The 27,335-nt window shown below is 40.6% G+C and overlaps 1 protein-coding gene and 1 long non-coding RNA gene across 2 annotated transcripts in view; one reads left to right on the forward strand and one right to left on the reverse strand.

Moving 5' to 3' along the window:
* LOC147572700 (uncharacterized) overlaps window positions 1-27,335 on the forward strand; it is a 300,233-nt gene that overhangs the window by 106,816 nt on the left and 166,082 nt on the right. The window lies entirely within an intron of this gene.
* The window catches only part of MROH9 (maestro heat like repeat family member 9), a 90,071-nt gene that overhangs the window by 10,425 nt on the left and 52,311 nt on the right, over window positions 1-27,335 (reverse strand). The window contains exons 9-17 of the mRNA XM_086694676.1: window positions 25,016-25,140; window positions 22,627-22,776; window positions 18,921-19,075; window positions 15,937-16,102; window positions 14,641-14,783; window positions 13,502-13,639; window positions 11,364-11,484; window positions 4,404-4,541; window positions 1,709-1,885 (exon numbers count right to left, since the gene is read on the reverse strand). Of these exons, the coding sequence (XP_086550802.1) occupies window positions 1,709-1,885; window positions 4,404-4,541; window positions 11,364-11,484; window positions 13,502-13,639; window positions 14,641-14,783; window positions 15,937-16,102; window positions 18,921-19,075; window positions 22,627-22,776; window positions 25,016-25,140 (1,313 nt within the window). The remainder of the gene's footprint in view (window positions 1-1,708; window positions 1,886-4,403; window positions 4,542-11,363; window positions 11,485-13,501; window positions 13,640-14,640; window positions 14,784-15,936; window positions 16,103-18,920; window positions 19,076-22,626; window positions 22,777-25,015; window positions 25,141-27,335) is intronic.

Genomic DNA, 27,335 nt, shown 5'->3' on the forward strand with positions numbered 1-27,335 from the left:
TCAGATTTCTGTGAGAAATCTCCCAGTTTAAAAATAATGGACTCAGACAACAGTCTAAATGTAACACCAATGACATAAAATGACAGCCAAATGTAACACACCCACAAAGTGCATTCATCTGTGGGTTACCTGTTGTATCCTTAGTCTACAGGAAGATATGCTAACCATTGAAAGCCTATCTGGACCAGTGGAAAGAGCTTTTAGTGCCCCACACCTGATGAAATCCTGTTTTTATTCCCCATAGATTAAGCTTGAGCAAATTATTCTTTTCTTTTAAAATGGAGACACATAGTGGGGCACCTGGGTGGCTCAGTCGGTTAAGCGGCCAACTTCGGCTCAGGTCATGATCTCGCAGTCCGTGAGTTTGAGACCCGCGTCGGACTCTGTGCTGACCGCTCAGAGCCTGGAGCCTGTTTCGGATTCTGTGTCTCCCTCTCTCTCTGACCCTCCCCCGTTCATGCGCTGTCTCTCTCTGTCTCAAAAATAAATAAACATAAAAAAAAATTAAAAAAAAAATGGAGACACATAGTGTCATAGTTTCATTGATATCCAGTAGTTTTCAAATACTCTATGTCCGAGGGATGACTTAGGGTAAATCGATATTTGGTACTTTCCTCTCTGGTTTTGCCTCTTTTCATTTGGTTTGGTTTGATTATTTATTTATTTAGTTTAGTTTAGTTTAGTTTAGTTTTTTTTTTTTTTCCCAAGTGATTTCATTTTGGAAATAATTTATTACATGGACATTCCCACTACTTATTAGCTGTGTGAACTTGGCCAAATATTCATTTCTCTTTGCTTTATTTTCCTTACATGTAAACTGGATAATAGTAATAGAGTTGTTTAGAGAATTATATGAGGTAGTCCATGTAAATCCCTTAGAATAGTGATTGGTACTTAGTAAATGCTCAATAAATCCATTTACCATTATTATTACTATGTCCTTATGAAAATAATTTTTGCCACTAAATTTATTCTTTTTTTATAATTTAATAATCTGTGCCCTTCTTCAATGAAACCTGAATAATTAAGAGCCTATAAATTTTGGCAAAATAATTTTCTATGAAATAATTCTCTGGTTCACAAACAACTCATAGAAATGTTTAAAAATAAATAGATTCTCCATGGCATACCAAAGTGTTGTTGCTTATTAAAATATCTTGCTTTCACCCAACTTTTCTGGAACACATTTACTATACAAAATGAGAATTTTCAAAATGCACAACTTTTTGATGAAAGACCTTTTACTTAGAGTTTTATATGATAATAACTAACACATTTGGGGCATTGTACCCGTCATCTCTAATGCCCATAATACACGTGCCACTGTCTCTATTTTATAGGTGGAGAGGCTGGAACATTAAGAGACTAAATCACCTGCTCAACATTTCACAGCTCATAAGAGGCAGAACAGGAATTTGAACCCAGGGAATCCAGACCCAGGGTTAGCCAAGATACAGCTACTGAGCTATAATTCCTCTTTCATGCAAAGACAGAGGCTATTTTTTGCTTCTCTTTTCTTATGGGCCGACTTTTCCAGGTCCTCACGGGTTAGTTTTATATGTATATAACTATATAGAGAGAGATTGTACTTCTTTGGCTCATATTGTTATCTCTGGAAAAGATGGTGCTTCTGCACAAAATGCCTATCTTCTGGGCCTTCAGCTTATCTATAAAACCGAATGATGTCACGTATGTAACTGTAACTCACGTGATCCATCAGAGGGCAGTAGCTGGAAGCAATCCTAATACACAAAGAAGAGTAGGTCACCTTGTCCAGTTTGCCTAAAAGTCTTCGAAGGGTGAGTAAGGCCCGAATTATAACAGTCTTTTCTTTTGAGAGGAAGGCATCCAAGATCGATATTAATAAGCTGCAGACATTTTCTATCTATAGATACAAGAGGAAAATGGTTAGATTTTGGAGCTAGAAGGAGACTTGGGGTAGCATTTGGTACCAAACACACCAGAGTTTGGGCAGGATGCAGGGGTGTGGGGGGGTTGCCCCCAGACGGTCAACTGTCACATTGTCAAAAATTTTGTAAGCTGATTGTTAAAAGACTCTCAACTCTAGACAACAAACTGATGGCTGCCAGAGGGGAGGGGGGTGGGCAGAGGGTGAAATAGGTGAAGGGGATCAAGAGTACACTTATCACAATGAACACCCCATGGGTGACGTATAGAGTTGTTGAATCACTCTATTGCACACCTGAAACTAATATAACACGGCATGTTAACCACACTGGAATCAAAATTTAAAAAGTCACTTTTAAAAACCAAGTTTGGTAAATCTGTAAAGAAATAAAACAACGGTAATAAATACTCAAAACTTATCACTTCCTATTCCTTTGCCTCCAGCTTACTCTTATATGCCATTGAGGGCATATGATACACGTATCCTATCTGTATGGTAGGAATATTAAATTGTGATGTGCTACTGTGTATCTCTCCCCAATTCTTTGTTTAATGACGCCCCTATGACAGCTTGAAATTAGCCGCATTGAGAGTACCTACACCAGAGAAATTGGTGTTATTTCCAGAGAGGTGACCGTTAAGCATTCACTAGCACATCACGAACAGTGTGACCTCTAAACCGGGTGCCAGTGACTTGTGTGGACGTGAGAGCCACCAAGCTGCCGAGCCAAGGCCTGGGAGTCAGAGACAGCAGATTATAAAGCAAGGAAAAAGGCAAAAAGGAGACACCTTCTCTTCTCAAAGAAGAGAAACAAAGGCTGGAAAGAAAAGAAGCAAAAGAAACAGAGACCATTTACCAAAAAAATAGCCAGAGGCCTTGCATCTGGCTAGAAAGTTGTCTTTACCAATAGATAGTATGTGATCTCAACCCAGCTCCCTCTCCACTGTTTCTCTCTTTCTCTCCTAGCTAACCTTGACATAGAATCTTCCTTTCAGTTGTTAATAACATTGGGAAGAGTGCCAGACAAGGCAACAAATAACTCTGATTACTAATAGAATATACACTGACATGTGTGATTTATTTAAAGCAAACAGACCATGGCTCATGTCTCTCTAAGTGCAAAAATGGGTGCCCACTGACCGGCTTTGAGCATTCAGAGACTATGCTTCATAGATAAACAAGGATTTATTATTAAATTTATTATTAAATCAACAATGGGTTATGGAATCAGCATAATGCCATTATGCGAGATACTTTGGGATGGGTGAAGTAGGTGATGAGGATTAAGGAGTGCACTTGTGATGAGCATTGGGTATTGCATGTAAGTGCTACTAAATTGTACATATGAAACTAATATTACACCATATGTTAACTAACTGGAATTCAAAAAACAACTAAGGGAAAAGGAATTTATAAGAGAATTACAAAACGTAAGGGTATGCTTAGATTCAATCTTCCTGGAAAGCAAGAAGTGTTCACATGATTCAGTAGGAAACAGTGTAAGGCAGTGATTCTCCAGTTTAAACTGTGTTAGAATCACTTGGAAGACTTACAAAAACACAGGTTGGTGTCCCCCCCACCCCCACCCCAGGATTCCTGATTCCACAGGCCTGGGGTGGGGCCTGACAATTTGCATTTCTAACAAGTTTTCTGGGAGATGCTGACACGGCTGGCCCAAGCATCATACATAGAGGATTTTTTTTTTAAGTTTATTTATTTATTTTGAGACAGAGCAAGAGAGTCGGGGAGGGGCAGAGAGCGAGGGAGAGAGAGAATCCTGGGCAGGCTCTCCACTGTCTGCACAGAGCCTGACTCGGGGCTCGAACCCACAAACTGTGTGAGATTATGAGAGTCAGACGCTTAACTGACTGAACCACCCAGGTGCCCCATAGAGAATTTTTGATATAAAGTATTGTATAAGCGAGTGCTGACAGTTGGTGTGGCTCTGAGAAGAACGAGGCTGCCAGGTCAGAATATTCCGCGGAATTTGACTTGAGCTGAAAAAGGAGACAAATGTGAATATGTATGGGTGAAGGAGGAACGTGTTGTGAGGTGTGGAAGAAAAACCTTGAGCGAGGGCCCCAGTATCGGAATTAATGTGTCAGCACCTGTGTGTATTGAAGGGGAAATTAACTTAACGTGTGCATGGTTTCGACTGAAAGAAAAGAGTTTGTGTAGGACGATGCTGCTCAATTCCAAGGGCAATGAATGATTTTGTGGGGAAAATGTAAACAAGGTCATTACGCTCCGGAATTTACTTACACCACCAGTTCTACTCAACCCAATTTTCTTGCCGACAAAACATCAGGCTTTGATACTGGGTTAGCTGTTAGAAACTGAGAAATATCAATGTTTTATCAGTAAAGATATTGAGCAATATCAAATCTCAGGTTAACTTTGATGGTGATGGCATTCACAAACCACATCCACCCCCCTCCCCACACACGCGCGCACGCACACACACACACACACACACACACACATTCACGCGTACCTCATTGATAACTGGCGCCATGTTGGCAATTTTCTGGAGGCTCAGTTTGCTAACTGCAGGATTGGAGTCATTGACCCAGTTTCTGAAGAGAACCAAAAATTCTTCTGGGAATGGGTCCTTGAAGAAGTTATTCAGAAGCTGCAAGAAAACAGTCAACAAGATCATAAGCAGAATAAAGGCCAATGCACGATTTCTGCTTCAGCCATAAAAATCAAGACATTCTCGGTAAAACCGTAGCATGAATGTCACTAAAATTCCAAATGCATATATGTATCGCTACACACATTTCTGTGTTCATAATTTCTGAGTTCTCTGGAAGGAGAAGTAGCAGTCATAATAGGAAATACATGCATATATATCTATATATCATCTGTATCTATATCTGTATATGTCTATAGTTGACCTTTGATCAACACAGGTTTGAACTCTGTGGGTCCACTTATATGCAGATTTTTTTACACCACAGTACTATAAATGTATTTCCTTTTCCTTATGATTTTTTAAAATAGCATTTTCTTTTCTCTAGCTTACTTTATTGTTAGAATACAGTATATAATACATATAACATACAGAATATGTGTTAATTGATGGTTTATGTCATTGGAAAGGCTTCCAATCAACAGTAGACTATCAATGGTTAGGTTTTTGGGGGACTCAAAGTTACATGTGGATTTTTGATGGCATGGAGGTCAGTGTTCCAACTCCCATGTTGTTAGAAATTAAATATATATATGTGTGTGTGTGTGTGTGTGTGTGTGTGTGTGCACACACACATATTGTTTTTCTCTCCATTCTCGGGAACTTAGTGACTCAATTTAAATTACCTCCCTCTCTCAGATTGTAGTCCGGTAGGTGAATTCCTTAACAGAGAATGGTTATATATACTCAGAGGCCGTGCCTACCATGGGCCAGGCACTATGCTAGTAAATGGGAAAACAGTAGTGAGCAAAACAGTCTCAATCTATGACCTTGTTGTCATGAATGGCAAGAAAGGCTGATACTGTACAACAATGCTATACTACACTGTAAGAGATAGGATACTATGCCAATGAAAACAGAGTTGCTAATTGTGATCAATACTAGCAAGAAAAGCTACAAGGTGCCACAAAAACATTTAAAGGAGAACTGAATTTAGATTGTGCATTTGTAGACTGAAATTAGAATGAGGATTGTTATTTAGATTTGGACTTGAAAGCAGAGTTGGCATTAGCTAGATAAAGTGTTTGGAGAAGATAACCCCAAGGAAGGTAACCCATGTGCAAAGGTCCTGTGGTAGATGAGCAGGGTGTGTTTGAACATCTGAAAGAAGGCCAGAGTGATAGGATGAGAAGGGAAGAGAAGACTGAAAGGTAGTGAGGCTGGAGGGCGGGCAGGGATGGGGAGGCCAGTTTATGGAGTTTTAGTATTTAATAGCTAATACCCAAAATGAAGATGTGATTACCACGAGCCTTTATACATCTAGTAACTAGCAGCCAAAATAAACATATTTTAAAAATGTCTTAGAAACACAAGTGACAGTTTAACAAAAAACATTTCAAGAATCTAAAATATGACTAAGGTCAAGTACATAGAAAAATAGAGAGCAAAAGTGAGAGGGAAGGAGAGACCATATATTCTTTTCAACATTCCAAACAACTTTCACAGAAATTGATTATCAGATCAAAAAAACCAATAACTTCCCTAAAACAAATCATTTAAAAAGCACCTTTAAAAAAATCATGATGTATGTAAGAAAAGAAGAAACCAAGAAGAAAGTTTAAATGGAAGAAAAAAAGCCCATAAGCGAGAATTCTCCCTTTTGTGGATCAAAATGGTAAACCACAGAGGAACTCAAACATACAACAAAGATTACTGCAGAACAATGAAAATAAAAATAAAATGGATGTGTACACGGTGGTTGGAAGTAAATGCACAACTTGACTTTGCTTGAAAAGAAGTGTTAAAAATGAATACATTATTTATTTCCTGAAATTATGAGAAATAAAATATCACAAGCAATAAGAACATGCTAAAGAAAACCGGTGTAAGAAAATAACAAGGAGACAAGCAGGGGTTATGGACTTGGGAATCAGAAACACAGTGGATTAATCAATCTAATGGCTGTGCTATGGGAAAAGAAAAGCATTATAATAGACAAATTTTGACCAATATCATATTAAAAAGAACAAACAAAATGAACAGTGAGAAAAGGGGTGTGACATAGATTGAAATTTAAAGAGAATATTGGATATTCTCTGTGTCAATGGTTCCTAACCAAGATGCACACTAGGATCTTCTGGGACAGCTTTGCTTTGCTTTTCTTTCTTTCTTTCTTTCTTTCTTTCTTTCTTTCTTTCTTTCTTTCTTTCTTTCTTTCTTTCTCTTTCTTTTTTAATGTTTATTTTTGAGAGAGAGGGAGAGCACGAGTTGGGGTGGGGGGCAGACAGGAGGAAAAGGAGGAAAAGGGTTAGAAGCAAGCTCTGCCCTGAGACTAGAGAGCCCAATGCAGGGCTCAAACTCACGGATGGCAAAATCATGCGAAACTATATCCATTAGAAATGGACACTAAATGTACTCATTGCTTTTGGAATATCATGTCTTCTTGGCCTTTACTTGAACCATGATGTATTCTTTTTTTTTCAGTCAGGAGATCATTTGGACAATGTTGATATATTCAGTTCAAATCTAATATAACAGAGTTTATATTAGCTTTTTATGGCTTTATGTTTGCCTCATCTTTCTCTCACCTGGAAAAACTTGGTGCCAACAGTATTAATATATTTGCTTACTTGCTTTCTTTTGTAAAATTTATACCATAGTCTTAAAATTATAGTATCAACATACAGTATCTATAAACCTCCTGGATAAAAGTGAATATTTCTTTACAGAATTTTTTTTGTCCTTAGAATATATTTCACTAAGGATGTATTTATTGTCAAAGTAAATGTTCATCACTTTATATCCTTCACAAATGTGTGTATTTGAGGGAGAGACACAGAGACAGAGAGAGAATTATACCATTCACTGAGAAAAACACCAAGATTGGAATGGGTAAATGGGCAAGGGAGAGGTCAGATAATTCACAAAATGGAACTTTAAAGGCCAAGGCAAAAACACATGATTCAGGAAAGTAATTTGAACACAAGTAACAATATTGTATCCTTATTTTTCATACATCAGGATCATATACCTAGAAAATCCAAGGGAATTAACAAAAATATTATTAGAGTTACTGTTAGGGCACAGGAGAGTAGCTGAATTTAAGACAATACAGTCTAATTTTCCTGAACATCCCCACAATAATGAGCTTGAAAATTGAATGAAAAAGGCCACATTTGGGAAAACAGTATGGAGGTTCCTCAAAAAATTAAAACTAGAAATACCATATGATCCAATAATTCCACTATTGGGTATTTTCCCAAAGAAAACAAAAATACGAATTCAAAAAGATACATGCACCCCTATGTTTATTGCAGCATTATTTACATTAGCCAAGATATGGAAGCAACCCAAGTGTCCATCCATAGATGAATGGGTAAAGATGTGGTACACACACGGCGGAATATTATCCAGCCATTAAAAAGGTGAGATGTTGCATTTGCAACAACACGGATGGACCTAGAGAGTATGATGCTGACTGAAATAATTCAGACAGAGAAAGACAAATACCACACGGTTTCACTCATATGTGGAACCTAAAAAACAGAACAAACAAATAAACAAGAAGCAGAATCAGGTTCATAAATACAGAGAACAAACTGATGTTTGCCAAAAAGGAGAGGGAGGGGGAGAGGGACGGGCAAAATGGTGGAAGAGAGTAGAAGATACAGGCTTCCAGTTATGGAATGCATAAATCACGGGAATAAAAGATACAGCACTGGGAATACAGTCAGTGGTATTGTAATAGCGTTGCGTAGTCAAAGCTACACATGTGGTGATCATAGCATAATGCGTAGAGTCGTAGAATCGCTATGTTGTACACATGAACCTACTCTAATATTGGGTGGTAGCTATCTCAAAACACAAAACAAACCCGAAAACCTGTACCCAAAGTGATACTTAATAAAGATAAATTTGAGAACCAAAACAAAGAAGCCACATTTACACTAACAGCTTAGAATAATACAGAGTACGTAAGAATTCCAAGATTAATATGTAAGACTTATATGAAAATGGCAAAATATTGAATAAAAAAAGAGAAGTGGAAATATTGTAAAGATTCCTAAGAAGCACATAGCTTTCATTCAACTGCATAGTTTCAGTGAAAGTGTTTTTCCTTTAAACCTGACAAAATTATTTTAAAATGTAACCAGAAGGACAAATACATAGGAAGGACTAAAGACATTTTGAAGAGAGTGTAGGGAAAGTTGTTTTGCAAGATATTAAAGTTTACTGCAGGGGCCCCTGCGTGGCTCAGGACTGGTTAAGTGTCTGACTTTGGTTCAGGTCGTGATCTCATGGTTCGTGGGTTCAAGCCCTGCGTCAGGCTCTGTGCTGACAGCTCAGAGCCTGGATCCTGCTTCAGATTCTGTGTCTCCCCCTCTCTCTGCCCCTTCCGCACTCATGCTCTGTCTCTCTCTCTCTCTCTCAAAAATAAACAAAAAAAATTTTTTTTAAATTTTATTGCAAACTGCCATAATTCCATTGTGACATTTCCACAGGAGTGAAAATATAAATGGAGCCTAACAGTGTAATCCGGGGTAGACCCTACTATGGGTGTGTGTTGTGTGTATGTGTGTATGTACATGAAATTAATAATAGCTTTCATGAAGGTAGTATCACCAGTGAGTAGTGAATTTAAGGCTTATTAATTAAATGATGCTGGGATCAGAAGTTAATTATTCACTGAAAACTAAAGTTATATCCTACTTCATGGTATACCATATAAACTTCATGGGAAACGACATTACATGTAAAAAATTATACAAATGTGAGTAGATTATAAACGAATATTTGTCAATTCTTCAGCCACAGTAGATTTTTAATGCTTAATTTTTTTTAAAAAAATCACGTTTCATAAACAAAATTAAAAGGCAAACAACAAACTGGGCCCTGATTATCAACAGGCATTATAATTAAATGTGTAACATACTTAACATCCTTCACAAATTTCTGTGTGTGTGTGTTGTGTGAGAGAGAGGGAGAGACACAGCGACAGAGGATCACATAATTCATTGAGAAAAACACTAAGACTTTTGTAGGCAAACGGAAAAAGGAGAGATCAGATTGCTCAGATTATGGAAATTTAATTTCTGAATGATGATAGTTTTAAAATGTTCAACCTCTCGAAACATTTAAAAATTAAGGACAAGTCAAATCACATCCTCCTCTGAAATTGGAAAACTCATCAATAATGGCAAGAGTGCAGTGGGAGCACCCACAAACTGCACGGGAGCCCTCCAGAAATCAGTCTAGCAATAACAATCCTTGGCCTTGAGAATGCTTATACTCTTCTGTTATCATTTCAGATACTTGGAATCTATTAGAAGGAAGTAAGCTAAAATACTAAAAGAAAGAAGATTTAGGCACAAACATGTTAACTCTATCGTTACTTAGATCAGTAGAAAATTAGAAATAACATATATAAATAAATGTCATAAGCATCAATAGTACCGTGTTAAATATTGCTGGCTAACAAGACTAAACTAAGGTAAAATACATAGATTGTGCGCTCAGAACAGCTAAAGGCCACGTCACCTCACAGTCAACTGGACAGTTGAGGATTGCCCAGAAGCTTCAATTAGAGAAAACAGTAGAAGAATGTGGTCATTACTCAGCTCCTGGAAGGACAGGCCTGCCAATCTCCAATAGCAGTAAGCACCATATTCATGATTAGACAGGCAATCAGGTTTTGCTATCGTCTGTCACAGTAATAACGCTTCTATCTATAAATATAAATAAATCTTAGGTCATTTGTAAATTTCTTTTGAATGTATCATTTTATAGGAGCAATTATGTATGTCATATTTAGGCCTATTTAATGTTTGTATATACTTAAAGGACAATACAATGAAAATAATGAATCGTATAATAAAAGTAATGAGAGATTCAAATGGATCAAGCAAGTTTGAAACCATTGGTGATTTGGTACCGCAATGTTCAGTTAAACTGATTTATGTATATTTCCTTTTTTTTAAATTTTTTTTTTCTCAACGTTTTTATTTATTTTTGGGACAGAGAGAGACAGAGCATGAACGGGGGAGGGGCAGAGAGAGAGGGAGACACAGAATCGGAAACAGGCTCCAGGCTCTGAGCCATCAGCCCAGAGCCTGACGCGGGGCTCGAACTCACGGACAGCGAGATCGTGACCTGGCTGAAGTCGGACGCTTAACCGACTGCGCCACCCAGGCGCCCCTGTATATTTCTAAAAGCTTTAGAAGTAGGTAGTATATAATCTTTTATAGTTTATTAACTGTTTCGCTGACTATGATGTTTGAAATTACATCAAAATTTTGAGAATATTTAATATGGTGCCTTAGACCAGTACTTCATTATATATTACTTCTATGGAAAAATTATATTTGACTCAGATAATTTCAACTTATACTACTTTCTACCTGCCTTTTAGAAATCAAAGGACTTCCTCAATTTGCTTGACTCTAGTATAGTATTACAATCTATGGTAGATATTTATACACAAATTAATGTAGCTCTATATCTTCATTTTACTCAGTCATTTGGACCGTTCCTTTTTTTTCCCCCAGTCTGAAGTATCATTCATTTCCCAGATGCTACCTGCTATCTTTAAGTAAACTCAATTATCCCTTGATATACTTTCACAAGCATGCAGAGATATACGACTACAAAAATAATTGAGTCTTTGCAAATCCACATCTTCTAGGAAACGACTAAAGTTATCCGTCATTGTCTTAACCCTTGATAAGAATCAATATTCAGAGAGGGAGATAAAAGGTTGGAGTGTTGCCTTAAGTTTGCGTAAGGAAAGAGGACCTGGTTGTTCAGTCTCCTAATAAAACTCACTTCAGTGAAGAATATTACTGTGATGACACTGTCTTCTGACCGTCTAGGACCTTCCACTGAGAGCTTGTAGAGATACTGCAAAGTCTCTGGAAACTGTGGAAAGTTGTATTCACTGAGGGTTCTGTAAAAGAGAATAAGGCACTGAATTAGCAAAGACGATGAAAACTCTTCCTGCATCAGCAAATGCTACTGGTATGCTAGAGAGAAGCATTATCCTCATATTTTGTAATCCCAGGTAAAAATAAAGATCTTTTCTAGGGGCGCCTGGGTGGCTCAGTCGGTTAAGCGTCCGACTTCAGCTCAGGTCACGATCTCGCGGTCCGTGAGTTCGAGCCCCGCGTCGGGCTCTGGGCTGATGGCTCAGAGCCTGGAGCCTGCTTCTGATTCTGTGTCTCCCTCTCTCTCTGCCCCTCCCCCATTCATGCTCTGTCTCTCTCTGTCTCAAAAATAAATAAATGTTAAAAAAAAATAAAAAAAATACAGATATTTTCTAATCCCTAGTCCAAGGCAAACTGCATCCCCATTCTGAAGTCTATGCAGACTCCAGGGAATTATATATACCTGGATCACTGACAATGTCTCTTTCCTTAACATCACTCCTTTTCCTATCTTTCCCCTCCTGTGCCACGTAACAGAATGCCCTATAATACCGCAAGCTCCTTCCTGCCTGACCAAAAGGAGAGAAAACAAATAGCGCAAAATAAATACCCTAGCAATCCAAGATGGCTGCATAGGTCACCATCATGGTTTTAGACCAAGTCCTTCCTTGGATCGATACAATGAAGAAGAGAGTTTGGGACTATCGTGTGTTACTCGGGAGGAGAGGTGGTGAGTCCCGATTCACTAAGCCATTCTGGACAGTGACCAGGCTTACGGTTGTCCTGACACACTGGTCTGGATCAGATGGGTGGTGGCAGGCCTGGGAAAGTTGACGTGACAGGTTTCATTTGAAGACTCTGGGTTGGCATTCTAAACCAGGGCTTCTCAAACTTTAAGGTGCATGCAAATTCCCCAGGGATCTTGCTAAAAAGCAGATTCTGGTTCAGTGGGTCTGGAGTGGGCCCTATGAGATCCCATTCTGCCTTCTATTTGTAACTTGCAGGTGCTGCCGTAGCTGCTGGTCTGTGGACCACACTTTGAGTAAGAAGATCCAAAAGTACTAAGGATATTGTGGTTCTTAACTAGTGGCCACTTGTGGCGTGCAGATGTATCATACTTTTATAAAATGTGTTCCTGAAATCTATGTGCAAATAATATGCCATGTGAAATGCAGCAAAAGCCCGGAGACCATAGAGCCTGTACTTTCTGAGTTGTTACAACTTCAAATGGTCTATTATGTGGTCAAGTCCATGTATCTTGATTTTTGATCAGAAAATCTGATCCCTATAATCAGAAATTGCTATTCGCTAAGAAGCTAACTAGAAAGAAAAAAAAAAAACCTCTGGTACAAGAAAAATCAAACTTCTCTTTCCTGCTTTTCCAAATTTGTCTCATTGAGAACAGATTTCTATTGAACCTCTTTAAGTATTTTTTTTTAATTTTTTTAAACGTTTATTTATTTTTGAGACAGAGAGAGACAGAGCATGAACAGGGGAGGAGCAGAGAGAGAGGGAGACACAGAATCTGAAACAGGCTCCAGGCTCTGAGCGGTCAGCACAGAGCCCGACGCGGGGCTCGAACTCACGGACCGCGAGATCGTGACCTGGCTGAAGTCGGACGCTTAACCGACTGAGCCACCCAGGCACCCCTCTATTGAACCTCTTTAAAGTGGGAGCACATCCATAACTGTCTGATGCCTGCAGAGCGGGAATCAGCTAACAGTAGAGGAAAGAAAAAGTAAATTTACCTCGTTCTCCATATCTCAAAGAGAAACCTGCTCTTTGGAGGGAGGATGACTAAGTATCTTTATCATCAAGTAGGAGGACAAGGAAAGGGAAAACTATCCCAATAAGTAATCAACTCCTCAACATAAGGGAAGAATTAGAAATCAAATGGCAATTCAGGGCAATTTAGGAGAGACTGGGAAGTCGGAGTGGATATTGATGGCGTTCACACGTGGCTTCACTGAAGAAAGATGGAGACAGAGACAGAAAGATGAGATAGAGACAGAGAACCCTGTGCAGAGCCCCCGTTCTTACTTGGCAATAAGGTAGACCCCCTGATGGTGAAACAGCTCTTCGGAAAACTGGTTCCAGCAATTCTTTTTCTTTAGAGCAATATCCACCTGCTGCAGTCCAGAACAATTCAGCAGAACTCTCAGGGCATCCCGGGCATAGCTAAGGCCCCAAAGAAGAGCCGAGTCACCACTTGACAGTGGCCTTCACATAGTGAAGTTCATGTGACCTGCCTTTTCATTCTGTCTGGGGCAGGATGCTGGTTTGGGGAAAGGGGATGTTTCAAAGGAAACCAACTTTCAGTGCTCTCCGTCTTTCCTGATTAACAGTACATGGGATTGAGGGTTCAATTGAAATGGTGGCATGTAAAATCTGGGATTAATCATGGAGCAGCTTAGTCATTTGTTAGCTTAACAGGTTATTAGCACAAAATATTAAATGATGTGATAATTTGCTGAAAGTGTCCGCAGGGTTTCTTGTTCAGATGCTTTAAATAAATAGATACATTCTCATCTGTGTGGGATGATTTGGTGCATGTCTGCTTGAAAGACAGGGAATGGGTTAAATATCTTAATGGGATGCATTGTGCTTTGGAGTTTTGCCTGGCTTAGAAGTCCACCCCTGATGCGGGCAAATAGCAGGCAGTGGGTCCAGATTTCCCTGGGGCAAAGCTAACTGTACCGCCTTGGGTGAAAGGGAACAGCTGAATCTTACCTGACATGGACAGAATATGTACCCTCTTAAGCCCACACATCACATCACCAATCATAAAACTTCACAGTTCATAAAGCACATTTGCACGCGTTATTTTAATCTCACACGTACAATTACCCCGAGAAATCACTTTCAGGGAGTAAATGGCAGAGCTAGCATGGGCCTGGCTTTGGCTCTAAAGCTCCTACCTGCTCTCTCTCCCCTTGGTGCCCCCCAACCCGCTCCGACTGTGGCAGAAAGTGGGGGTGCTTCTTTATACACGCCACATACACTGAGGGAGGGCGCTAGCTCACTTCTAGGTACTCGGGGTAGTTTCACAAAGAAAACTGTAATAAATGAATGCATTGCGTAGGATTATAAGGAGTTCCACATGAACCCGAGGGACTAGAAATAGTTGACAGCTGGGAGCTTATTTCTTATTGACTCTGAAATAACCACTGCAATCTCACAACGGCCTGTCCTCTGTCACCAGTCTCAGTTCACTGATGTAGAAGACTTGGAGCATGAGGGCCATCAGGAGCTGGGGGAAGAACTGGGCCACTGCTTTCTTGTACGAACCAACAGGCAGCAATGTGCACAGGGCCTGGGATGCCTACAAGGGAAGGAAAAAGAAGTCAAGAATGTAGCCATCTGCCTCTAAACCCAGTCAGCCTTAGTGAGGGTGAAGGGAGGAACACCACAATCCCTCCTGCAACCCCCTGAAGGCAGCCTGGAGGGTGCATGCATATTCATTCATTCCCTAACAGCTATGGAGTCCATTTTGAATGGAACTATGCCCAGCAGTCTATGGCAATGAACTCTCAAAGTACTATCAACAACCCCCTAGGTGCCAAACTGGAGGAAGCAAGCTGGTTCCCAAGGACAGTATACTTCCCAGTGTCCCCTTCATATGTGGCCATGAAGGATGGTCCTACCAATAACCCAGGTCCTTCCGGTGCTTCAACAATCCAGGCCAGTGAGATGGTTAAGAGGAGACAGGCCAGATCACTAACAGTCGTTGGGCCCACGAACCACTGCAACACCCACCTGCCACATCAGAGAAACACATCCTACCACCTCACATTTGTGGAGCGCTACCCATTTTGTTTCCCATTATGACTCTGTAAGACTAGAATTTACTCCCAGGAGTGGTGAGTTTAGTCCTTGGGAGATACAAAATGGTGGGCGCAAATGACATCAGGGCTTCACATGCGTATCAAAGTCTATCCAGTCTAGCCGGTGGCTAGTCTCTGAGACCATCTGCAAACTTCCGCCCTTGCTCCATTCTCTCCTTTCAGTTTCCTTGGAGTCACTCACTTACTAGGCAAGCTCCCATCTACACGGCTTTTGTCTTTCTGTCTAGATATTCTTCTCTCTTGCCCAGGTATTTGCAAGGATCACTCCTTCACTCTCTGACTGGACGTCACCTCAGCAGAGGCCCCTCCCCTGACCAACCTTCCTAAACTCCCTGTCACTTTCTTTTACTCACATCACTTTATGTCTTTTCTCAGCTCTATATCATCTGATACATAACACAGTTTTTTGTTCATTGTCTGTGTCTTTTACCGGAATGTATGCTTCCTGGTCGAGGTGTGGCATACAGTAGGCACTCAATAAATATGTGTTGGATGAATGAATGAATGAATGAATGAGAGGACAGTGTCCAGAAGTATGACCGAGTCCGTGGGAAATGGGGATTTTCATGATCAGAAAAACAACACCAGGACAAGGAAGCACTTAGTACTTAATACTTAAGTATTACTTACCGCTACAGGCATCATATTAGTAGTATCGAGAGAGAAACGTCTTCTTTCCGGGAGGCTAGCATGCACTTCCCCAGGCTTTCCTTTCAGTATCAATAAGATTGTTTTCAGCACATGAGGGGCCACGCTTGACTCAGAACCTGCCGCGTGCCACATCAGTATCAAAGTGCTGCAAACACAGCCCCCACCCCCCGCCCAACCATCACAATGAGAATCAGGTTGTTCATTTCCTGCTTAATACAGTGTCATGAATCGAAGTCTTTTTTTTCTTTTACATGTTTATATACCAAAGAGATCACAGACAAGTCTAAACCAAACTGGCATGCTCATTTCCAAATGATCTCATTAAGTCTCTTGTCCTTGAAAACAGAGGAAGAGTGTCCTTGAGATCTTATGGAAAATGCAGTCTGCAAGTCTGCAAGTTGATTTCCTACCACATTTAAATTTTTTTGTTTTTTTTTTTTAATTTTTTTTTTCAACGTTTATTTATTTTTGGGACGAGAGAGACAGAGCATGAACGGGGGAGGGGCAGAGAGAGAGGGAGACACAGAATCGGAAACAGGCTCCAGGCTCTGAGCCATCAGCCCAGAGCCTGACGCGGGGCTCGAACTCACGGACCGTGAGATCGTGACCTGGCTGAAGTCGGACGCTCAACCGACTGTGCCACCCAGGCGCCCCTAATTTTTTTAAATGTTTATTCATTTTTGAGAGACAGAGAGGGAGCATGAGCGGGGGAGGGTCAGAGAGAGGGAGACACAGAATCCGAAACAGGCTCCAGGCTCTGAGCTGTCAGCACAGAGCCCGACTCGGGGCTCGAACTCACGGACCGCGAGATCATGACCTGAGCCGAAGTTGGCCGCTTAACTGACTGAGCCACCCAGGCGCCGTGATTTTCTACCATATTTAAATATCTGTCCAGCTCAGTATCAAGAACTGATCAGCTTTCCCCACTCCGTACTCTGGTCCTCCCATCTTGTGACCTCGTTTGTCCAGGAATAACAGAATATTTAAAAAACTGGTATGGAAATACAAATTAATGTATAAATAAATATATCAACTTAAAAAAAAAACCCAAAGAGGTAGAAATACTAAGTAAAAGATTAACTATATAAATTTAAATATTAGAAAACTAGATTTAAAAAATTGAGCTCAGGGGGGTGGGCCCTTTAGTGAAAGGTCACACACATTCTAGTGGCACAGGTGTCACTAGCACCCCGGCTTCTCTACCTCCAGTCCCCTCCCTCCCTCTGCACACCTAGCCACTTTTCAAGATTATTTTTACTAGTGCTCATCTTAAAAACTGCTACACATCTCTGTGTGGGTACATTCCTGATACCTTGTCAACCCACGCGGGGTTCTGGATCCTACTGCTCAGTCTCTCTCAGTTTAGGTTCCTAATAGGGGCCTGGTCCCTGGAACAGAGACATACCAGCTCTTTAGAATCCGTTACTCAACTGTTCCTGCCTTTGGGGCTCAGCTTACAACCAAGCTTAGACCCACATGGACATCAGTTTCACATGGCCTGTCTCATTCCCTTACCTCTCAGATCATACCTTCTAACCGATCAGACATTTCTTCTGTTTGTCTGATGTAGCTCAACTCTAAATCCCACTCTTTTCTGCCTCAGCCCCCACCTAGATACACAAGATCTGCTCATGACTATTTAAAAAAAATTTCTTAATGTTTATTTTTGAGAGAGAGAGCGCGCACAAGTCGGGGAGTAGCAGAGAGAGAGGGAGACACAGAATCCAAAGCAGGCTCCAGCCTCTGAGTTGTCAGCACAGAGCCCGACGCGGGGCTCGAACTCACAAACCGTGAGACTGTGACTGGAGCCAAAATCAGATGCTTAACAGACTGAGCTACCCAGGCGCCCCTGCTGGTGACTATTTTCATGAAGTTCACTTAACTCTATGCTTGCTTTCTGTACTCCCTCATTTCATATCGTTTGTACTGGATTCATTGGCAACTTGCACCCATTTCCAACAAAATGCTCGAAGGCTGGTAATATTTAACATACAATGGGGTGCTTAATTCCTGAATGAGAAAACGCTGAGTCTTATGAAGATTTTTAATTTCCAGGAATTTTCTAGGTAGTAAAATACTTTGTGAGTTTAAACCTCCTAAATAAATACAAGCTTTCAGTTGGAAAAAGAAAGTCAGTCATATAATTGGTTTGGCATTTTGTGAGTTTTGATGTCCTTTTACAGATGTTAACTCATTTAACCCACAATAGTTGATTTACAGATAAAAAAGAATTTTCCTCATTTCACAGACAGGGAAATCTGATCACGGAATTTAGAAACTTGTGTGGCTGGGAAGGAATTCAGATTCGTTTCCAAAGCCTGCATCCTTTTCGTAATGTGACTTCCTGCCTTTTACACTAATAGTAGAGAAGTATTACCTTCCTTCTCAAGGTACAAATGATGGAAATGGAGTGATGTCCTTTACTCTGCTCGTCTAATGTGTGTTAGGCTCATACTGTCCCATAGGCTCACACTGGTATTCTTTTCCCCTTACTATTTTCTGTGATCCTGGATCATGAATTTCAGATAAACATGTAAGTAACAGGGGACTCTCCGTTATATCTGGGAATTTTTAATGTTTCATTATTTTATTGGCAGGTGGAGATGCCTTCCATCTGCTCTTCCTAAGTGAGAAAAAAAGCACTATAAGTTTTATTACTTACGGGGAAAATGCCCATCATCACTCTGAGGAGGGCTTTGTTCCCGTGGTATATGCAGCAGAACACAATTTAAAGCCTCAGATAAAAAATAGTGACGATGATCATTTGTCAGTGGTCTATAGTATTGTGTAGATATTGTACAAGAATATGAATAACATGTATGATCTTATTTAAGCTTTATGATCGTCCCGTGTGTTACAAACATAGATACCCTCTTTGAGAAAAAAAAGAAGCCCGAGTCTAGCTCTGTCTGATTCTGGAGACTGGGAACAAAGCACTGTAGGAAGGGGTGAGGGGGCCTTACTCGTCCGCTGGAACTGGATAATCCATAAGCTGAAAGATGACCTTCTTTGGTGAAGTACGTGTCAGCAAGGTAGTGACCCGCAGCATAGCTTGCCTCATCACATGAGAAGAGTTTTCACGGAGTTTCTTATAAATAGCATCCACAATCTTAGACACCTGGAAAAGTAATTTCAAGGGTCAAACAAGTGCCTCTTGTTCCATGGCAACCTGTCAACCAAGGCATTTCTTGGATGTAAGAATTCGGTCCTTTTCAGAATGGCCACGGCAGCAATTTATACACAAATACGCACTAGAGGAAAGCATATTCACGTGTGCGACTGACTACACAATGTAAAATACTTATTTGGATGAGAAGAAGCCTGTCTATTTACTATAGTGGAAAAATACCTGTTTTTTTTAAATTTTAATTTATTTACTAAAATTTTTTAATGTTTATTTTTGAGAGACAGAGCATGAGCGGGGGAAGGGCAGAGAGAGGGGGAGACACAGAATCCAAGGAAGGCTCCAGGCTCTGAGCTGTCAGCACAGAGCCCGAAGCTGGGCTTGAACTCACAAGCCACGAGATCATGACCTGAGCCAGAGTCCGACGCTCAACCAACTGAACCACCCAGGTACCCCAAAATACCCATTAAAAAGTTTATTTGGGGAAGGTAGGCTTCATTATATAAAACACATAGGCTCAGTGTAGAAAACGTGTATAATTCAAGTCCTTTAAGAAGGAAGTCAAAATAGGGGCGCCTGGGTGACTCAGTTGGTTGGGCGTCCGACTTCAGCCAGGTCATGATCTCATGGCTCATGAGTTCAAGCCCCGCCTTGGACTGTGGGCTGACAGCTCAGAGCCTGGAGCCTACTTCAGATTCTGTGTCTCCCTCTCTCTCTCTCTCTCTCTCTCTGCTCCTTCCCCACTCATGCTCTGTCTCTCTCTCTCTCTCAAAAAATGAATAAACATTTAAAAAAAAATGGAAAAAAAAGAAGGAAGTCAAAATAATGGAACAGAAAAACAATGGAACTGTATCCTTTAAAAACTTTCTGGCAATTAAAGAAGACTTGAATGTGCATATGGAATGGGGAAACTGTGTTTGGAAGAATGGCCCAGAATGGTAAACACTGAGTCATAAGCTTGCAAATTTTATTCATAAGTCCTATGTGTGTTCAATGTTTTCCCCTTTTTATGCATTCCTAAACAAGGAGATTTCTAGTTAGACCTGAAATTTGTCTCAAGCTAATGGTTGTAGATTCAACATCAATTTTCATCTTCCTGGATGCCTGCATTTTTTATTTGGAAATACTCCTCAGAGATCATAAGCTGAGATGTTGGTTGACGTAAATTTACATCCCATTGCGATTGCCTCATGTACAATTCAGTTAGTTATCTGTGCACAGACCTCTACTCCAAACAAAAGAAAAAAAATAAGCCAAGTGTTAAGAGTGCAGGACATTACTTCCGCCATATATGCTCCAAGGGGAGCACGAAGTGGGAGACAATTAAACATTACTCTTCTCCATAGACATTTTTTAAAACATTTACTCATTTTTGAGAGACGGCGAGAGAGCGCACGCGCTCTCATCCCCTTTTCTCCTCATCCCGTTCCTTTCCAGGCAGCGCGCCCCCTACAACAAGCCAGCTATGTCACTGTATGCTCAAGTGTGCTGTAATGATCTGCTTTCATTCTCAAGAAAAGACTTGCTGTGTTACGGTTATTTAGAGACTGGAAACCCACAGACTCCATGTGCAGTTTCAGTGGTTTCCAGGGATAATTTTAACTATGCACAATTTCCCATTATAACTGATTTTAGAACCCAGCCCTGTTTAAGATGACAATCCACTGTACTCAGTACTTTAATTGTTTGTGGGAGCTTGGGTGGAGCGATGAATTGCTGAACCCCATTTCTGTTCAGTTGCTCTCTCTCTGTTTAATGATTTTACTGCGGCAGAGGCTAGTTTTTCATGTCTAGTTTTCTGTTGGGCTCCTTCCTCTTCCCCTCCAGGGCCTTGGTATGGCTTTATCTACCCTCTCTTTCTCACCGCATGAGAGAAGAGCTTAATTTATCAAGGAAATGACTGTCGCCCTCCAGCTTTCCCCTTGGTCCAACTTGCCTTCTGGAATGCTCCTGGATGTAGCCATGTTGGGAGTTCTATAGAAAGCTTTACTTCCCCTTTCCTGCTCGCTGAATTTGAGTATGAGCTCTCAGTTTATTTTCTTTTTTCGTTTTTTCAAACATTTTCAAACATTGATTCATTTTGGAGAGACCGAGCACCCGTGGGGGAAGGGCAGAGTGAGAGGGAGACAGAAGCCAAAGCTCTGTCAGCACAGAGCCTGACATGGGGTTTGAACCCATGAGCCGTGAGGTCATGACCTGAGCCGAAGCCGGATGCTCAACCTACTGAGCCACCCAGGCTCCCCTCTCAGTTTATTTTCAGTCGAATAACACCATGTGTCAGCACCAGAAACTGAGAGTTCAGCCCTCATGTCACCATCAGATCAGGGCTGGTTTCATGAGCATGTGACCTATGCATTTGACAGGGTTCCGCACTTAGAAGGTTCAGAGCTTTGCTGTCGCCATCTCGAATATTGAAATAATTTTATTTTTGAGCTTGTGTTTTCGAAGTGAAGTCCCATGGGACCGTAGAGCATGCACGTGAGCCGGGAAGTTGGTGGCTGTGGCTCCCGTGTGCAGTCCCGTTCACATGCAACGTGCACAGTCTAAGTGCACAGACTTCCAGTGGACCCGAGATGTGTAGCAGTCAGTGGGAAATCACAGCGCGTACAAGATAAGCATTCATTGAAGCCTCAACCACTTAAATGGAAAATGATGACTCATCAATAAGCTGGAGGTAGAAGGCGTTCATAGAAAGTGTGAATGTCAGAAATGAAATACAAACAATCGAGTTAGTTTTGCGTATTGCTTCCACTCTTTTGGTGCGAATGAAAACATATTCGTGTATGAGCGGTCACTTGCATTATTTTCTTGAGTTAAACACTTCTGTGTTTTCACCTGTAAATGGCATGGCACGATGTAAAAATGGCTGGTAAAATTTGTGCTACTTTAAAATTTTAGGTTTTTTTTTTTTTTTTTAACTTAAAGACATTAAGTAGAAAATAAAAATGCTATGACAAATTGAGAGAAAGAGAGAGACCATGGAGGAAAGGGGGGAAAAACTTCATAGGACTGTATATATATTTTAGGTTTTCATTTAAATTCTAGTTAGTTAACATATAGTGTAATATTGGTTACAGGAGTAGAATTTAGTGACATATGATTGTATATTTAATGGCACTTTAAATAATAGCACATGTTTTGAACAGGAAGCCCCACGTTTATTTGCACTTGGCCCCACAAATCATATAGCCAGCCCTGCAGCAAGCTGAGGGTCCCTGAAAACTTTCCTTAGTGGCTACGCAGGAGATTTCAATTATATCTGCATTATTCTACAGTTATTAATGTATTTCTTTAAAAAAACTGACACAAATGTGGCAAAATGTTATTATTTGGTATGATTGGCAAGTAAACATTCATGCCATTGTTTTCCACACTTTCCGTATGCTTGAAATATTTCACACACAAAAAACCCTCATTTGATCAAAGCGACATGTTGAACAATAACAAGAAATACATAGGAAAAGAAGTAGCATATAACAAAGGCAACGAGAGAATAAAGTTAGAGAATAAACTCCGTGCCCCCTACTCATTGTCAAGTGTCTTACCATGGTGACCTTATGGGCATGATACTCCAGAGTCAGTTTCAGTATGGTTGATGCCTTGAATGCAGTTACACAATTAGGTGAAGACAGTGTCATCAGGAGACTCCACACAAAGTCAGTCAGCAAGGACGGCATTAAAGTTTGTCCTACACTCTGAAACCAAAAGGAGAGCCATGACCTCAGGGCTGACCAACAACAACATAAGAAAGACCGCTGAATTCTATCATCCTGGAGAAGCTCCAGGCCCAGGGGCCAGGTACCGCTACGTGGTTTTGGGGGGGCCTTAGGCATTTTTGCAGTTCTAGCCCTCTTCCTTCACTCAAAAATGTTAAAAGTCATATTTCACAAGTGTGGTGATATTGAGATGACTAGAATTCAAGTGGAATTGCATTTTTTTTTTCTTCTGATTTTTAAAGCGGCTCAAATATTTTCATCTGGATAAGTCACCTGTGGGGCCAGGCCAGGAAGAAATGAAAAACTATGAACCTCTTACAAGAGGCTCAGAGGAGACTGCCCATCCACTTATTAGCCTAATCATGGCACTCAGGGTCCCGAGTCCAGGGCACTGGATGGAGGATGGAAAGAAGTAGAAGAACTTTCTAGTAAATTCTATTTTTTTTAAATGTTTATTTATTATTGAGAAAGAGAGAGACAGCCAGACAGAGCATGAGCAGGGGAGGAGCAGAGAGAGGGGGAGACACAGAATCCGAAGCAGGATCCAGGCTCCCAGCTGTCAGCACACAGCCTGATGAGGGGCTCGAACCCACGAACCATGAGATCATGACCTGAGCCGAAGTCGGTCACTCAACCAACTGAGCCACCCAGGCGCCCCTCTAATAAATTCTAGATGCTTGGTTTCTTCACGTAAATGGATAACTTCATAGTCAACCAGGCTCGTGATTTTTGAGGTGTGGGGTGGGTGAGAATAAATGCTTGATTCTGGAAAAATGCACTATCATCTGTGTCTCCTTGGTGAAATGACTCAGTAATTCAAATTCAAATTTAAGGTGCATATTTAAGACATCTATGCAGTATTTTTGACTATGTTATGTAAGGTGTATCACTTCCACATCTCAGCTTCACACGATTCTATCCCCTCGGCCATGGGATGAGAAGACACTGCTTCACGTATGTACTTTTTAGCAGGAACCAAAAGACTCTCCCACTTCCAGAGATGAGCTAGCCTTGAAGGCCGTCCCCAGCAACTGTGCTGAGCTGTTGGCTCCATGTGTGTGGCTAGAGGGCCAGGTATTAGACAGCCCAACCTAGGCTGCAGAGCTGGGTGACCTCGCAAGTGTGTGGATAAGCCCACGTACCTTGAAGAAAGCGAGGGAGTATACAGAGCCCCAGAGGTTTCCCCAAGGGTTGGGGTCAGTGTAAAAATTATTTACGCGGTACTGAGGTTTATCACTTCAACTTAAAATTTGTTTTAATAAGGTTTTTATTTTTTAGAGAGAGAGTACAAGCAGGGGAGAGGAGCTGAGGGGGAAAGAGAGAGAGAGAGAGAGAGAGAAAGAGAGAGAGAATATTAAGCAGGGTCCACGCTCAGTGCGGAGCCCAATGTGGGGCTCGATCTCATGACTGTGAGATCATGACCTGAGCCCAAATTAAGAGTTGGATGCTTAACCATGGAACCACCCAGGGACCCCTAATAGGTGTTTTAAAACAAAATCTAAAGCAAGGTATTTTGATGTTTGCTGAGTAAATTATAATACTATTGAAAAGCCTGTTGATTGATGACTCCACTAACTTTGCTGAATAACCAGAGTTCCCCATCTTTAGTGACATATTTATTAATCAAACAAAAGAAGTATAAAACTAGAAAATACCTCATGTGCATGCTATAAGGATTACATAAAAATAATATAAATTGCTATATTCAGGAATATTTGGCATCATTCTTACTCATAGAGATGCAAATCATGAAGGCAAACACTCTACATATTATTTACTCTGTGCTTCACTGAACTTTAAAAACATGGAAAAATTTATTAAAAATAGAAACTGTTGAAATCAGTTGCCACTAGGGACTCCTGGGTGGCTTAGTCGGTTAAGCATCCCACTTCCGCTCAGGTCATGATCTCACTCCTGGTGGGTTCAAGCCCTGCATCAGGCTCTGAGCTGTCTCCCAGTCTCTCTGCCCCTCCCCTGCTTACTCTCTGTCTCTCTCTCAAAAATAAATAAACATAAGAAGAAAGAAAGAAAGAAAGAAAGAAAGAAAGAAAGAAAGAAAGAAAGAAAGAAAGGGAGGGAAGGAGGAAGGAAGGAAGGAAGGAAGGAAGGAAGGAAGGAAGGAAGGAAGGAAGGAAGGAAGGAAGGAGAAAGAAGTTGTCACTAAAAGTAATAATACACATGAAAGAAAAGCCATTGGATAAAGCGGGGGGTAAGTTACCTGGGCAATTTTAGCTCTGTCTCGTTGCAAGACTTTGGGTACAAATTCTGTATCACAGGACGGAGACAGGAGGCAGTGATTTCCATGCTTCTCATACTTTGTAGATTTAGTTTTCTCAATGTCCTCTGTATTGAGAAAAAGAGTTTAAGGTTTTTGTTGATCATCAGTTCCTTCTATGACATTGCTGTTTCCAATTTCTCCTTCCTATCCGATTCTGGAGATATAAAGTGTTCTGAACATTTAACTCTCTGCTGACAGTTTGATCACATCAGATATTATGACAGCACAGACTCAGAGTCTATAAAGTGTTTAAGTGAGGCCTCTGTGAAATACGAATGAAAGACATAGATCATTTTAATAGGTTCAGCAGATATTGAATATATTTAGGCCATCAAATGCATCATTCAGCACGCTGGAAAAGCTGTCGCTAAGGTGGAGGGTTTCTTGATAGGAGACCAGACTTGGAGGCATTTTGCAAAGAGCTGGGGAAGTCATATAGCAGGAAAGCCAGGAGCTCTCAGTGAAAGCTTCAGGTGCTGATGTCTTTAGTTCCAGAGAAGGTAACTTGTAACGATTTTTGTTTGTTTGTTAACAGCTCCATAGGGATATAATTGACATCCAGTTTGTCTAAAATGTACAATTTGGTAAGTTTTTATATATGTATATTATATACTCACAAAAACATTACTGCAATAAAAAAAATAAACGAAAAATAAAAAAAAGACCCAATCATATCCATTGCCTCCACCACACCTGCTCCCCTGTACCCACCCCTGATCCAAAGACATCCACGGTTCTGCTTTCCGTCATTCGCTTTCTTTTTTTTTTCAATGTTTATTTATTTTTGGGACAGAGAGAGACAGAGCATGGACAGAGAGAGACAGAGCATGAACAGGGGAGGGGCAGAGAGAGAGGGAGACACAGAATCGGAAACAGGCTCCAGGCTCTGAGCCATCAGCCCAGAGCCTGACGCGGGGCTCGAACTCACGGACCGCGAGATCGTGACCTGGCTGAAGTCGGACGTTTAACCGACTGCGCCACCCAGGCGCCCCCGCCATTCGCTTTCTGTCAAGTGTGTACTTTCTGATCTTAGATAAGTAGATTCATATAGGATGTACTCTTCTGTTGTGTCGCATGTTGCCCTCAGCGAAATTGTTTTGTGATTTACCCAAGTGGTTATAGGTATAGGTATAGGTATAGGTTATCATTCCCGTTTTACTGATGAATACTATTCCATCGTCTGCTTACCCATTTGCCTATTGATGGACATTTGGGTTGTTTCCAGGGTTTTGGCTTTTCCAAATAAAGGTGCTGTCAACATTTGTGTACATGTTTTGCTCTGGGTATCTGCTTTCATTTCTCTTAGCTAAATCCCAAGTTATGGAATGACTGGGTCATTTGGTCGATGTGTGTTTATCTTTTTAGGATAAACGGCCAAATTGTTTGCCAAAGTTGTCGTACCATGTCACGCTCCCTCTGGCAACGTGAGAGTCCCAGCTGCTTCACATCTTTAATAACATATGGTATGGTCAGAGTTTCCATTTGAGACATCCTAATGAATATGTAGTGGGATCTCGGGCAGTTTTTAAGCTACACGTCTTTTATGACCAAATATTGAACATCTTTTGATGTGTGTCTTTGCCATCTGTGTCTCTTCGGGGAAATGACTCAGTAATTCAAATTCAAATTTACCATTTTTTAATTTGGTTGTCTGTTTTCTTACAGAGTTTGGAGTGTTCATTTTTAAATTCTGGGTGTGAGCCTTTTGTCAGATATGTAACTTGCAAATATTTTCTCCCAGTCTGTGGCTTATCTGTTCTCTTAGCAGTGTCTTTCAAAGAGCAGAAATACTTAATTTTTCACTTTTAAAATGTATAGGTCATGCTTTTGGTGTTGTGTTTAAGACATCTTTGCCTAACTCAAGGTACAAGGACTTCTTGTTTCATAGTTTTAACTATGGGTCCATAGTTATGGACCCATATGGGTCCATTTTGAATTAACTTTTGCATTACATATAAGATATAGATCAAAGTTCTTTTCTTTTGCATAGATACATAACCAATTTTTCAACACCATTTATCGATGTTTACTCTTTCTCCATTGAATTGCCTTTGACTCTTTATCAAAAATCATTTGACCATATATGTGCGGATCTATTTAAAAACGTTTGCACTTATGTTCTTGAGGAACGTTGGTCTGTAGTTTTTTGTTTTGTTTTTGTTTTTGTTGTCATGTCTTTATGTGGTTTTGGTATCAGAATGTTGCTGGCCTCCTTGAATGATTTGGCATGTTTCCTCATTCTCACATTTCTGGAAGAATT

Source organism: Puma concolor, chromosome E4 (genome assembly GCF_028749965.1).
Source record: "Puma concolor isolate L17-30 chromosome E4, mPumCon1.1.hap2, whole genome shotgun sequence".
In the NCBI taxonomy this organism is placed as follows: domain Eukaryota; kingdom Metazoa; phylum Chordata; class Mammalia; order Carnivora; family Felidae; genus Puma; species Puma concolor.